Genomic DNA, 14,643 nt, shown 5'->3' on the forward strand with positions numbered 1-14,643 from the left:
AAGGTCACTCTCGAGGCGCGATACGTTGAGAGGTGACAGAATTTTGCCATGACGTTTGGTGATGTGCTGATACTTGGGACAGAATATAGGCTCAGCCGGAACCACCTCGAACCGGCTTGACAGGTGGCGATGCGATAAGGATTGTAGTGCGCCCGGCTCATCCCATTTGCCGACTGGTTTCGAACGAGCCATCAATGCGGCAGCTGAGCAAACAGAATCCGTCCAAAAGTTCATTCAGTGTGGCATGTTCGGTGAAGCGGTCTGGGTTGGGTTTGCCATGTCTTTCTGGCCCCTCACTTCAGTAGCCTGCATCGTGCCGTGCCAGCGCCTTTTTTGTTCGCCAATCCCGTTGTCTTCACCGTCACTTTGAAGCCGCTATTCCTGGCTAGTGGTGTTTTGCTTGGGTACCATCGCTGGCTAAACTCGCTCGGCATGCACACACACACCACTCACCAACCAGCATTGCCTCGCGGGCAGATTATTAGGGCCTTCTATTCAAGCTTCTAGCGCTGTTCTGCCGGCCGGTGTGGCCAATCTCGTGCTGCAGCATCTCGATTCGTCAATCTGAGGGCGATCAGAGCCTCCCTGAGACTCCCGCGAGTCGCATGGCCAGAAGCATGCGTGTGAAGTCATTCAGCTGGTCTTATCTATGGTTCCGATATCAAACAGACGGAAGTTCGAGACGGAAACGCTTATCTACGCTGCACGGGAGACCCAGCGAACCAGGGTGCGAAAGTACTGAACCACAGAACGACAGAACCACATTCATGCGGAGCCGGCTCGACTTTGGGCTGCCGTAGTGCCCACATCGCTGCCCATCCTCCCGGAAGACTCCCTAGGGGCCTAGAAATGCTCCATAATGATGGTGGTTGAACTCGGGGAAAACCCCCCAGAGTGTAAGGTGCCAGGCCGGACGAGAATGTGTGGTTCAGGGGAGAGTTCCCGAGGATGAGGCCGCGAGCGGGCATTCCAACACCAAACAACCAGTGAGAGATGGAGCATTTCCTCTAGCTGCGCGTCACACGACTCAGGCGCTCCGCAGCGTGATACCAAGAGACAGGGGCGGCGGATGAGATGGGAGCTCCAAGGAAGTCCCCGGCTGGTGTCAGCATTGGTGCTTTGCCCACAGCACTTTTGAATTTCAAAAACAACCACACGCACAGCGGTCACTTGAGTTGTGGCTGACTGATCCGTCTCTATTTGAAGCATCACGGATCCCAAGAAAATTGTCGCGATCAAGAGCATTCTTTCATGTGAGACCCGTTGGAAAACGTCGACTCTGGCTGGTCCTGGCAAGGTCAACTCAACGGGATGGAAGGCCTAGCGGCAGGCAACCAGGTACGGATCACTTGCAACAACCCACTTCGCTGAGATAGTCGGCGCGGCAGTCCTACGAGCCCCGTATTCAAAATTGCCCCGACGCAGATGCACTCGAAACGGCAGTGAGCTCCTTCGACGGCTTCTTGGTATTGACACTGCCTCCCCGCCTGCGCGAAGCCATTGGGCGATTCGGCGGCGACAAGCCCGACATGACGTTGGACTCGGCACAGTTCGCAAGAGCTATCACATCCCGCCAAGGGAGATGTTGAAGGCGCGACCACAATCGGAAGTAGATCCAATGGCATCGAAACCCGCGAGATGTTCGCTGTCGAAAACCCCGCATCGCGTGTGGTGAAGCTATCTGCGCCGCTGTGTCATGATTCGCGTCAATTAACGGCGCACACCTCGATGTTGAGCGTCCAGACACAGAAACCCCCTTCAAACGAACAGGTGTGGACCGTGGGGAGCAGCCCGTTCGGCTCCTGTCACCTTGCTCCAATCCACGGTGATGGATTAGCATCCTCTGGGGAAGCGTTACGAGGCCGTCATTCGTGCGAAAAGACGTTTCTCGTACGTAACAGCTTGCGTTAGACGTTGGTCTCTGCTTCCTCGGCTCTTATCTCCCCAAAATGTGGACACCTGTATGGGACGAGGTTCGCCTGCGTTCGGGCTGGCCGAAGCTGGTGACAAGGACCCGCCGGAAAGTGTCGCAATCTTATGTCGACTGCGCGCCCCTGGTTGATATCGGATTTGTTGGTCGACGACTCGACATGTTGCATTACATCCTATCATGAGGTGATCTACATCCGATATCAGGCTCAATTCCGAAGACATCGCAAAAGAACGGCTAGGGCGTGTACGGAATTTCCAGAGGGCTCATGAGTCGTTGGTTTATTTGCTCCAAGAGGGCTACTACGGTCAATATATTTCCCGGACGTCAAATCCGACTGATATCGACAGGTTTGGGGCAGGCGGATGAAGTGTCGTCGTTGCCAGCTGAAAGGCAGGCAACGTATCCGTAGGGCTGCCCAGAGCCTTCATGCGCCGAGAGCGTTCATCTCGGCTTCGTGCAGCAGCTGAATGGCGAGGCGACCGTGGTCCTTGACAGCGACAGGCGCCCTGTTCTGCCGCCGTTTGGCGCAGCCCAGCGCAAAGGAATGCCGCTCCCAGTCTACTGAAGGCTTGTCGATGATCACCCGCGCGCGGCATGGCCAAGGGCGCTGATAAGGCACGATCGGGGGTTTAGGAGGATTCTGTTCGCCCTCGTCCAAAGGGCTGAACGCCCGCAAACAGGCGGAAAGCCTAGCTGAGGTACGGCTTGGCCGCTTGTCCTTCTCGCACCTGGTTCCTGGGCGGAATCGACGCGATGCCACGGCGGCATCTTATCTCGAGATGCGTGCCTGCGATGCGATGCCGGGGCTGCTGGAAGTGCTTGCATATGTGCTGGCCGAGTAGGCGCACACCAATCTCCTGTCAGCTTAGTCAACTTTGGCCTTGGGGAGACGATTCCTTGGTACGGATAAATCACACACCGAGATCAGTAGGTCGACCAGACTGACTCCCGTCGCGTTGCAAATGACAGCGGCACAGCGGGAGGCCTTTGAGCCGGCGACCTGTCGCGTCCGCCGGGAGTCGTAAGCCGTTGGAATGGGCGCTCGGTGTTGTGCCAATCACATTTCACAACATTCCCAAGGCGCTATCTCGCTCGACTGCGCTTCAAGAAAGCGGCTTGAGAACTGAGCGCCGAGGCACACCAGAAACCCCATTGCGGCAAGGCGTGCATGTTTGTGCGAAGAGGATTACGAGGCCTCTTCTGAGCCCGGCGACGTCGATATTCACCATGTTCCGTGCGACCGGCACACATAAGATTGACGTCCATTTTCCCCGGATTTCCGCGCACTCAATTGCCCACATTTGACACATTGAATCCAAATCGCGTTTTTTACCCCGCGAATCCACGTCTCAAGGCTCCGTGAAAGGACTCCATCAATTACTTGAGAGAATCCTCTCGCGAACATCTCATTACGTACGGCGTTGCACCTGTTCCGGCGTTCCCAGCGCCCTTCTCCACCGACCTCGTGCGCGTGGCACCACCGGGCTCCATTTCCCCGCGATCTGCCAGAGTGAACCGCCGACACTGGCCGCCGGCCTACCAAATCTGATCTGACCAGGGAGAAAAAAAGGAGAAATGGATCCGAAAAAGACATACGCGTCGACAAAGTCGATAGCCGATGCCTCTTACGAGATGGGCGTGCATCGACAAACCGTCCCCGACGCAGAGGACGCCTTCGACGACCGGCACGACCTTCCTCCCCCGTACGAAGCCGCCGGCGGATCCACCGCCTCCGCCTCCGCGGCGATACCCACCCCGCCTTCCACCCTCATGCGCGACAGCAGCCCCAGGAGCTCCACGAGCTCGGTCAGAGGGGAAGACGCGGGTTTCCTGCCGGGCGCCGGACGCGCGGAAGGGTACAGGCGCACGAGCCCGATGAGCGTGGACGGGAAGGACTACCACGACGACGAGGCCAGGTGGGCGGCGATGAAGGACACGCCGGGGTGCTGTTGCAGCTCGAGCGGGGGCAGCTGCTGCTCGTCCACGGACGGGTGTTGTTGTTCCTCCAAGGGGGGCGCGTGCTGCTCCGCGAGGGGCGGGTGTTGTTTCTCGGACCGGGGAGGGTTTTGTTGTTCTGATACGGGGGGGTGCTGTTGTTCGAGCAATGGGGCGAGCTGTTTTAGTAGTAGGTAGGTCGTTTGTTTTCTTGGTTGGGTGGGTTTGTGTGGGTTTGGGGTTTGATACCAAGGTAGAAAGGGAAGGATGGCGTCTTTGGAATGTATTGTTCTTCTTCGCTTCGTCTTTCCATCATTCGAACTATGGACGCATCGTGGGTGTTATTGATGCGAGGGGTAAGAGGCAGCCATACTGAACGATTGATCAAACGTATGAAAGCCACCTTTGCGACGGCCTTTGATCTTCTGTGCCTATATTTGTAGGTAATTTTGCCCATGGTATTCTTGCGAACAGCGTTGGGGACGTCGAAAAGTGTGTGCTTGAAAGGGCTGCTGCTTAGTAGAGTAAGTCGAGACTGGATGAGACCGATCGTCAAGTTTCACGCGTCAACGTGGGAGGCCGTGGTTGATCATGAGTACCCTCGCTGTTTCTCCTCATCACTGTGAGAGTATCCGAGACTGAATAAGCTAGCAGAGCTGAGAGCGTGTGCAGAATGGGACACAGCGGCTATTTGGTCAACGTCAAGCTACAGCATCTCGACGACATCGAGTGGTATCTCGGTTTACGTGGAGAAAGCACGGTAGGCTACGTGAAATGCGACCACGACATGCTTACAGATATCGTACTCTCGCATTTCGGTATGATTTTATACTTGACGAGATCCCTTCGTGAAACGAGACGCCAACTTGTAGAGATCTTTCTGTCACGTTACTCCAAATGCAAAGGATATGCCAGTCCGGTCTGTTTCTTCCTCATGTGTGGCAAAGGAAGGTATTTTAGACTTGGTCCTGGAATTACTGAACTCAACTTTTCCCAAGACGCATAGTATTTAAGCCTCTTGCCCTTTCTCTGTGAGTTAGAACTCTTTATGGAGTGAGGCGGAGTGCGTACTCCTCATAATGGAAGCGGCTCTGGTGCCATCTTCACGCGAATCCCAGTTCAAGCATCCCAGCGCCACGAGGCTTTTCGAAGAGTTACTCAACAAGTTGATGTGTAACCATCTCAGGGCCTCTCCGCCTCTAGAATTCGTCGTCGTCGGTTCCTATTGTTTCTCTAGGTGTATTCTGCAAAGACCTATGAGGTGGAGTGCCCGACACTGAGTGGTTCCCGTCACACGCTGCAGTTCTCGAATCTTAGTTGTGAAATGTTGCAGGTAGAGACCCTTCCCGAAAAGCATGATGGTATACGGCGAAGGCCCATGCGGTAACATGCATGCAGAATCGTCCAACTAGTAGCATGCAGTGTTGCTTTTATACCTCTCTCTTGCACCGTGAAATCAGACTTAGCTTGAAGATCATGGTAGCTAGTTTGTATACGTATATTATCATACCTTTCTGATTCAGTACCTATTTAAGCATCCCATTCAGGAATGCATTAGCTGCAGCAGATTGATGTGGGGTAGGCTCAGCCGAGGAATATTTGCGAAGGAGGAAGCATTGGTTGTTTCCTTTCTAATACCAGTCGCGATGTCAGTTTCCAAGACGTCTTATCGCGTGTGTTTCTTTGCGCTGGTCGAGAAATACTCCTGGAACAATTGGCGTCTCTCAGTGGTATTGTCGTTTACTTATTTTGTTTGTATTACATGAGAGACGACTGTGAAAACGGTGAGGTTTGCGTGCGTACAGCAAATATCAAGGCTACACTTATGGAAGCTCTTAGAAGATTGAGCGTCCGTGGGGCCGATAGATTGAGTAGTTCAGGATGCAATGCAGCACCCGCTACGTCTGTTGCCTTATCAGTATCTTGCCTTGTCAAAGCCATCATAATATATTGATAACAAGATAGAATTAAGAATTAAGACGAGGCTTGTTTACTAATCAATAACTCTTAAGCCTAGATACCCCGACTTGATTTATCCCCATCCCAATCAAAGACAACAGTCAGTGACCAAGAAAACACACAGAGAGGTTAACGAACGGGACCCAATATAAAACAACAAAAGCCGTCATACTAATGCACTTTGAGGAAGATCAAGATGGCTTGTAGTCCGATCCGTCGCAGGCAAGACAGCTTAGGTGTCCCTACTAATTAGTCTGTGATAAGAAAAGGTCCCAGAAAGAGAGCGAACGTTTGCTGTTGTCTCAATACCTAGCTCATCCGTCATCCTTCTTCCTGGGTGATTATTCAGGTTCAATAACACATGACAACGTGTATGCATTTGAGACAAGATGGACAACACATGAAGTGGCCTGGATTTCGAATATTGAGGTTATAGCTGTTAGCACTCGGTGGCAGTTTGACCGCATCGCTTTCGTCATCAACAGTATACCGGGATATGAGCTCCTAGTGACGCCTCGAGCATCGGGCGAGTGAGCAATCATCTTCGAAAGCCCAGGACGCCCAGCTTACGCGCCACGGCGGCCGCCTCCCAACTCCCATCCAACCAGCTCGAAGCGCACATGTGCAATTTCAGCGGTACATCACAGCCGGGCGACTTCGATCTCAGCCGTGAGTCACCTGGCGTCCTTGGAATCGATATCATTTCAGACAACTGCAAGGAGGTATGTCCGGGTACGTGTCCCGCTGCGGTAAGCCTGGCGAACTTTGCAGCTCTGCTATGATACCCGCCGGGCCTCATGCGTGATTGGTTCGGGTTCTTGGGTGAGATTGCAATGCCGAGAGGAGTTGCCGACTTTGGAAATAATACTTGAGATAGGAAAGTGTGCTAGTCATGTTGTTTGTTCAGGATTGCGTCTTTTCTTTTTCCTTACGCAAGCTCTGTTGGCAGTTGTGTATTCAATTTGACTCATAATACGGCCTTCCTATCCCGTCTATAATGGTTCCTGGTGGTTCTCAATTGTTTTGCTTGAAGGTTATCTCATTCGTATCCCGCTGCAACTGACCTGGCCAGCATCGAATTCTCACGAGTGCAAGGCCCGTAAAATCCTCTTCAAGTCACCCTTCGAATACCTAACCTCCTGTCAGAAAGTCAGACTCGTGCCGTAGCACACGATCCCGATCGTCAGAGTCGCCGTATCGGCTATTCGCACCTTGACGGTTCTACAGGGGCTCTTCCGGGCCCCCGCGCTATCGAGCACAGCCACGCCGGCGCGGCACCGAACGGGATCCTTGCGGGATCGAGTCCGTTTGGCGATGGTATTAATACGAGCTTGGGGAATTTCGTGTTCAAAGACGCAACAATGACCAGTGGCTTGAAAGGTCACCGAAAAGCTCCAGCCGAACGAATTGAGTGGTGACACTTAGATCCAACGCACCACCATCGAAGTCATGTCGGAGAACGATTTTCCTCTTTCATTTTCTTCGGAGAGTGGTCCGAAGAGACACACCCACGAGTTCGACACCCGATCTTTTATGAGGCACGCACCGAAGGCAAGCTCTAACGGAGAGAAATCAACCAGCCACGCGTCTTCATGACGAAGAGTGATTAGCTATGCATCCAATCTTCATGAACGAAGCCCACGACAGACGACGTCAGGATATGTTCGGCATCCAAGTTTCGCAAACGAGTGTTGGGGTATTCATCTTCATACTACGTTTCATTACATCCGTGGATTACATCTTCTAATGAAGCCATCATCTTCCTGGCCTTCACATTCTTTTCGTCACATCATACGCCCGCTGAAACAAGACAAGCAAAACCGCGACATCCAGGTCGCAGGGTCCTCGAACGACAACGTCTAGTGGAACTCGCCAATGCGGGGACCGAAGTACTCGCCGTCCTCGAGAGTGAGGAGACGGCAAGCCAGACCCTCGCATCCCTCAGACACGACGGAGTTGCCCCACCAGTCGACCTCAATGTCCTGCCACTGGAGGCCGAAGAACATGATGATACCGGAGATGGCAATACCGCAGGAGAAGGCAGCGGAGAGGACGAAGTTGTACTGCGGGCAATGTCAGCTGCTGTTCGAAATGGGGAGTCACGGAGTTGAGGGGCCAAAAACATACCTTGGACCAGAAACCCAGGAAGCGGCTCTTGAGGTAGACCCAGGAGAAGTAGGCGATGGGGACGGAGGGCCAGACGAAAGACATGTTGTAGGGGGCCCAGACGAGGGCGCCGTACATCATGGCAACGGGGTGAATCTGGCGCAGCCACTTCCACCTGGGGAAGGCCTTGGCGAGACCCCAGAAGATGAGGACAACAGCGACACCGAGGGGGAAACCGAGAAGGGTCTCGGTGTACTGGCCGCCGGCACCCCAGACCTTCTTGGGACCGACGGTACCCCAAAGAACGGAGGCGGTGAAGAAGGTGTTGATACCGGGGCAGGTCATCTTGAACTTGGCATCGGCAGTGCAGATTCCCGGAATGCTAGTCATCTGGAATTTCAGAACACCGAGACACACGAGGGTGGAAACGAGCGTCGCGATCATCTGAGCCCAGAAGGTGTGGCGAGGGGGAATCTTGACGTAGTGCGCAAGCTTGAGATCGTTGGAGAACCAAACGGCGTGGGCGCAGGTGACGTAGCCGAAGGACTTGAAGTAGTTCATGGCCAGCGCGTTACCCTCGACCCAGGAACCACCGATGAACTCAGCCAGCACGTTGAGGGTGACCTCGATACCGGTCATGGCCTTGATGATACCAACGGGCACGACGAAGATGAGACAGAGGATGATACCGTAGAAGACGACACCGACGGTGGTGTAAGTGGGCCAAGCGGCAATACCGGCGCAACCAAGGGCGATGGCAACGACCAAGGTGAGCAGGTACCACCACTCAGGAACTTCGGGGTAGACCTTCATCAGACGGTTGTGGACGTCAAGGACCTGGTCCTTCTCGATGTCGCTGTTCTTGCGGAAGCTGCCGATCAGAGCCTTGAAGCCGAGCGCGATTTCATGTCTGTGGTACAGGAAGGCGTAGGTAATGGTGGCAGTGTAGATGGCGAAGAAGAACATGTAGATCATGGCGTTGGCAGCTCCCAGGAAGGGAGGAGAGTAGGCCTCGTAGGCATCCTTGTCGAACAGGCCGTGCTCGTTGATCGCGCGGGAGACGTTGTACAGCTTGCCAAAGTGGTCGTACACCTTGTTGGAGTTGATGGGAAGGTAGCCGGTGTTGTAGGTGTTGGTGTACCAAACGGCGATGATGACGAAGCCGGAGATGAGGGTGCCGAGGAACTTGTTGAAGGTGGAGAAGAAAGGAACCATCAGAGGGTCAGTGTTATCGAACAGCCTGCGACGGTTAGTAGATTTCCAGCGAGACAGCGTTGGAAGGTGTCACTCACAAGATGTTCCAGTCGAACGTGGGCCAGGGGTTGAAGCCGAGACCGCTGTTGAAGCCAGTGATGGTGGCAAGGTTGCGGTTGCTGGGGGCAATCCAGGTCATCCAGCTGAAGGTGCTGAGAGCAGTGAAGATGTAGTTGGGGAACCAGAACCACACAAACATCGCGGCAAAGGCGATGTAGAAGAACTTCTGTCTGCTGGCATTCCAGACGCTGCGGAAGGGACCGTCGACGGTGCTGTTCTTGTCGGCGTGGAAGGCGGCGTTCAAGGCGATGGTCACCAGCGACGCGGGCCAGACACAGTACGAAGGGTAGACGAGGAAGCGACGGCAGAGACCGGCCAGACCGTATCCGATAAAGTTGGTCGACAGCGAGATGAGGAGCTGATAGCCGAAGTTGGCGGCATACGGCATGTTGAAGAACTGGGGGAGCCACTACATCATTGTTAGTTGATTCTCGTCTGAAGTGCAAAGTTGTACGAGACAGGGTAGAAGTTTACCTGAGTCCAAATGATGTAGTTGGTGTACGGAATGTTGTAGGCGACGTTGGCCATGATGGTAATGAGCATGTGCTCCTTGCGGTTGAACGGGCCAGGGTTGAGGGAGATGCGAGAGCCAAAGACGCTGAAACCGACATCAGGAAGGGCCTTCTCCCACAGCTTACCCAAGGGGTAGGCGAGCAACTGGGCAACGTTGGCCAAAATCGTGATGGACGGGTAGCGCACGGAGAAGAGCTGGTTGACGAAGGCGAGCAGAGCGGAGAAGAGCAGGCCAATGGTCCAGGCACGGATGGTCGAAGAGGGCATCGTGGGATCATCGTGGTTGTCGACGACGGCGCGCACCTCGGAGTAGGGCGAGTTACCCGTGATGAGAGCGGCCTCGAGCTTCATCTCTTGAATCAAGGTCTCGTGCTTCTCGGGGTTCGTGAAGACGTCGTCGTTCTGGAGGAAGGCCTCGATCTTCTCGATAATGACGAGGGGGAAGTTGGGGTCCTTCTCGTGGATCTTGTGGACGTTGAACATCATCTCGCGGACCTCCTCGAGGGTCATCTGCGAGGCGAGCTCCTTGGCCTCGAGGAGATCGTCCTCGGTGACGTTGAGGTCTCTCTCGACGTGCTCATTGTAGTCGGTGCCATCAGGATGAGCGTCGATGATCTGTGAAGGGAAGGTTAGCACACAATCACGTCAGTTCAAAGGGCCTTGAGTAAGGCCCATGAGGCGAGTCGTCTTACGGGAGGGGCCTTCTCGTCCGAGAGGACACCGCCCTGGTGGACGGGCCGGTTTTCACGGATCTCAGACATGGTTGCGCTGGGTCAGAACTTCTTGTCACCTTGAGTGAGGTGTGCAAAGGTTGATCTGCTGGACCCGTCGAATCTTGGGCTGGAAGTTTGCCAGTGACCGAGAAACAAGAAGAAACGGGGAAAGAGGGGACGGGGATATCGGGAGCCTTTAATATCCAGGGCCATGAGGCGACCGAGTATGCTTATCGACTTGGTGGAGACGGGAATCCCAACGGCCTGGCAACCGACGGACAAGAACGGTGGTGACAGTGTCGCCACGAGACGATCCTGGATGAACGTCTCTTCCCCCCAAGATGGAACGACGCGATGGCATAGGCTGGGATGGCACAGCTTCTTCTTTTTGGAGCAAGGGTGTGTGGCATGGGTGATCATATTCAGGGCTGGACTTCCAACCGGCACCCTCGTCTGGTCGTGCATCCCGAGAGTGCAGTGCAACCCTGGCGGCAGACAGCTCTACCTTCTGCATTCGACATGGCCGATATCAAAGGTCCCTGGACATCGAAGAAGGCAAGGAACTGCTTCCCTACCTTGTCCATATCGGGTTGCTCACTCAGAACCAGTGTCAGACGGCAGAGATGAGAGAAGGTTGAGGTGAGGAAATCGTGACGAAGGATCAGAGAGGGAATACCATGCCTATCCTCGTGCGGACACAAAGTTCGAATGAACAGACATTGAGACCTCTGAGCCTATCAAAATGTCGTGGTTCGTTCTATGTTTCTTTTCCTGGTTTGGGCGGAAACGCAACCCGCATGCTGCCCCCTCCTCCCGGTTACCCACCGGGATCAGTCCCAGTCTTCACAGAGAACATGCAGACGGGGCTCCAGTTCTCACGCAAAGGTCTCTCTGGCCCATGCAGATGCGCATGGAACCTTTGCTGATGAAGTTAGAGCTTCCGCTGTTGGCATCTTCGAGTCCGAATTTGCGGATATCTCTGTGCCCAGCTTCGGCGTTCCGCCGGTTTCCAGCCATCGCGTGCGACTGAGACTTCGGAGGGCCTCGATACGGTAAGGCAATACCTGCCAGCTACCAACAGAGGAACTTTTTGAAGCGGCTTGCCATCAGCTGTAGCAACTGCAGGTCAAGTCGCCAATCATTTCAATCCGTTGCTTCGCTGAGATGGCGCCCATGTCGCAATCGCGATGGCTTCATCGTGGTGCGACATTTCAGCCCGCAGAAAGAGTGCAGGTCTGTCTCAATCACTGTCGATCGGGACCAATGCCAGTTGTTGGCGAATCGACATTAGAGACTATCAATCCCACGCATGTTTCTCATCAATCAGCGAGAGGTTGGTTTGCCCGCTCCCCGGGCTCCCACACCGCACTCTTCTCAATCTCCCCCGTCAATGTCAGTGGCGGGGATATCCTGGTGGCAAGCTGAAGTGTCTATCCGTTCCTGTGTGCCGTCTCGTACCTTGTTGCCGTTCGAGGGTCCCTCACGGTCTCGGCACTGATCGCAAACTGTCGCGTGTGGGAGTACCACCGAACCTGTGTCTGCTGTGAGAGCAGCAAACATTCGAATAGCTTGCTCGTGTGGGACTGACATGTGGGAGGGAGCCGCCGCGGAAGAAGGCGTCTTGAAGCCCACTTCCCTCTGTAACTGAATCTGGAGCGTTGGGGGCGGGCACACGATAAGATGAGGGGGTCTTTGCAGGGATTATAAACGGGAGGACTCGATGAATGGAGAACTCGATCGCCTCCCCTCCGTCCAGACCTCGACCTTTGTCAAAAGATCCGCTAGGTTTAGGTGCTGTGCCGCTTCATTCGGATGAACAGGGTGACCGACTTCAGAGTTGCGAAGTACAGTAGTAGCCCATCGTATCACGATGCGATACCTTGTACGTCGTGGTCGCCGAAGACGTGGCCGGTAAGCGCCATCAAACCGACATCGAAGCAGAAAAGAAGGATGTTAGAAGACCGTTGTTCATCCTTCGGAGGGTGGATGGACGGATGGGTGGGCGGGTGAGAGGGGTGATGGCTGGCTGGTTCACGTCCTCCAACGAATCATCCCTCGGCATTTGCGTTCCGTCTTCAAAGTTGCGCGCTAGTCGGTGGCATGGATTGGCAATTTAGCCCGACTACCAAGACGGACATGTTCAAAGACGGGCGTTGAATCCGTTGGACCCTTGGTGTGGTGTCTTCTCGCAAGTATCCCAAGATGCCCAAGCTTTCCAAGCCCGTCTTTCCAAGAATACCAAGACACTCTCGATATGCTTCCAAGACGCCCAAGACCTACCAGCCGAGAGCGACAAGGCGAGTTAAGAGATCTTCCCCGAAGCTTGTGCACTATGCGGCTCACTTTAGCATCACGAAACCATCAACGGGATGAAGACGACTTCGGACTTTGAGAGAATGATGCCTCTCGGCAGGGAACACATTCATCCAGAGAGAGGTCTCGTCCCCCCAAACACCCGCTCCATCTCTCCCACGCTTATCTGCCAGATGTCCGGGGTTCCGCAAGGTAATTGACCACTCACAAGCCTTTCTTCTGCTCAAAGTCGTATCATCCGACCAGCAAATAGGTGGCAAGTTGATTAATCTGTGTTCGCTTGTCGCAAGACACTTCTTTAGGAGGAACTTTTTGGAGGCAATCCTCCACGCAGACCCTTGCTAGCCCCCTCACGGGCTCATACTATCGGCAGCTTATTAGATGGGTCGAGCAACGAGCAACGCGTCCTATCTACTACCCCTGCCTGTTTCCTGTCACGACATTGGATGCTGAACTGATGACTTTGGCCAGATTGCTGTCGACTCTTCTCTGGCCTTTATCAGGTATCAATCCTGACCGCACTCACTTTTCCGAGCTCGCAAAATTATCCGTTGCGTGCTTCAGATCAATCGTTGGCTTTGGCGGAATCCTTTTCAAATCAGACTTCGATGCTGCTCAGATTACCTCCTTGCTACCGTAACAATCACCGACGGCGTTTTCCCTGCGACACAGATCTTGGCCAGCATGCTCGTTCACACAAACTCTGAGCCAACGGCCCAACGCCGCCCGTGGTACGAGAAACTCAATTGCTCGTCTAACCCCGACCGGGACTGGCCCTTCTCCAGATTTCTTCATTTGGCAGGTCAATATTCCCCAGCGCCATTGGGGCATTCGACATGCAGCTTTATCCCGGTCGGCGCATGGCGTAATGCCCTCCACCGTTATCGCAATGCGCGCGTGATCGCTATCATTAATTTGCTAGACTAAATGCTTTTAAAGTCAAGCACATTGCCAAGACCTCTCTCACACACACCGAGGCTCGAGCTATCTTCAGGGACGATTCTCAGCGCGATTCAGCCATCAGGCCCATGACATGGGAGGCCTTTTGTGCGGCGCAGATTGCGGCGCAGAAGTCACCGTATGACAGGATCGCACGGCGAGAACTCATCTCTTTTGGCAATTACTTGTCCGAAAGCCGAAAAGAGGCAGCTCGGGAAGAACTTCGGTCATGTGCTCGCCCGACCGCAATGAGCTTCCGGTTCCGATTGCTCTCATTGCGATGAGGTCTCGGCGTAGTGGTATTCGCTGACAACACATTCGGTTTGCTGCCTGTCAGCATTGCGAAGTTCGTTGACATAGCTGCCATCGCGAGAACTGCTTATGGGGTTGTTCAATGTTTACCGAGTACATGACTTCTTCACAAGAGCTGCGCGTCTGCCGGTGCTCAAACGAAGCTTCACTCAAGCCCCAGGGTCACGCAAATCGGCGTAGACGCTGTCTCGGATCACGGCTCGTGGCCTCTACTTGGCGATGACAATGCTCCGCCTGGGCACATGTTGCCGTCTTGGAAGGTCTTGGACAAGCGTTCAGCTGCTGAAAAAGACCTCCTATCGTGCCACGGCAAACCTGGCTCAGTTGTAGCTGCGATTACGGTTGTTTTCACGTCAAAAGCCATTGGTCGGGGCGACTGCGTTGCCATCCCTGACTGATAATGGTGCTTGGCATGCATTGACAAGCTGTTGGTGGCCCTGTATGCATCTGACTGCTTGGCATTGGTTACTGAGCAGAAGGAGGGCATCGTATCGGGCTGTCGGTTTCTGGAAGGTCGTTGCATTCCGCGATGGGCGACTCGCAAGAGGGTGTTGTTCGTTGGCGCCGTGCCGCACTCACGGCATGGAGCTTGAGCGAGATGATGGA

At 54.3% G+C, this 14,643-nt stretch overlaps 2 protein-coding genes across 2 annotated transcripts; one reads left to right on the forward strand and one right to left on the reverse strand.

The window, feature by feature from the left end:
* Positions 1-3,508: 3,508 nt before the first annotated feature.
* Positions 3,509-6,609, forward strand: CkaCkLH20_04199 (uncharacterized protein; the record flags this gene model as incomplete). The annotated part of the gene is made up of 2 exons (XM_038886918.1): positions 3,509-3,849; positions 6,336-6,609. 2 exons carry the CDS (start codon positions 3,509-3,511, stop codon positions 6,607-6,609), a joined length of 615 nt encoding a protein of 204 aa, XP_038747622.1.
* Positions 6,610-7,686: 1,077 nt separating this feature from the next.
* Positions 7,687-10,521, reverse strand: CkaCkLH20_04200 (OPT oligopeptide transporter; the record flags this gene model as incomplete). The annotated part of the gene is made up of 5 exons (XM_038886919.1): positions 7,687-7,890; positions 7,955-9,173; positions 9,226-9,656; positions 9,722-10,375; positions 10,453-10,521. The coding sequence occupies 5 exons, from the start codon at positions 10,519-10,521 to the stop codon at positions 7,687-7,689; spliced, it is 2,577 nt and encodes an 858-aa protein (XP_038747623.1).
* Between the last annotated feature and the right edge of the window lie 4,122 nt (positions 10,522-14,643).

Source organism: Colletotrichum karsti (genome assembly GCF_011947395.1).
Source record: "Colletotrichum karsti strain CkLH20 chromosome Unknown Scaffold11, whole genome shotgun sequence".
Taxonomy (NCBI): domain Eukaryota; kingdom Fungi; phylum Ascomycota; class Sordariomycetes; order Glomerellales; family Glomerellaceae; genus Colletotrichum; species Colletotrichum karsti.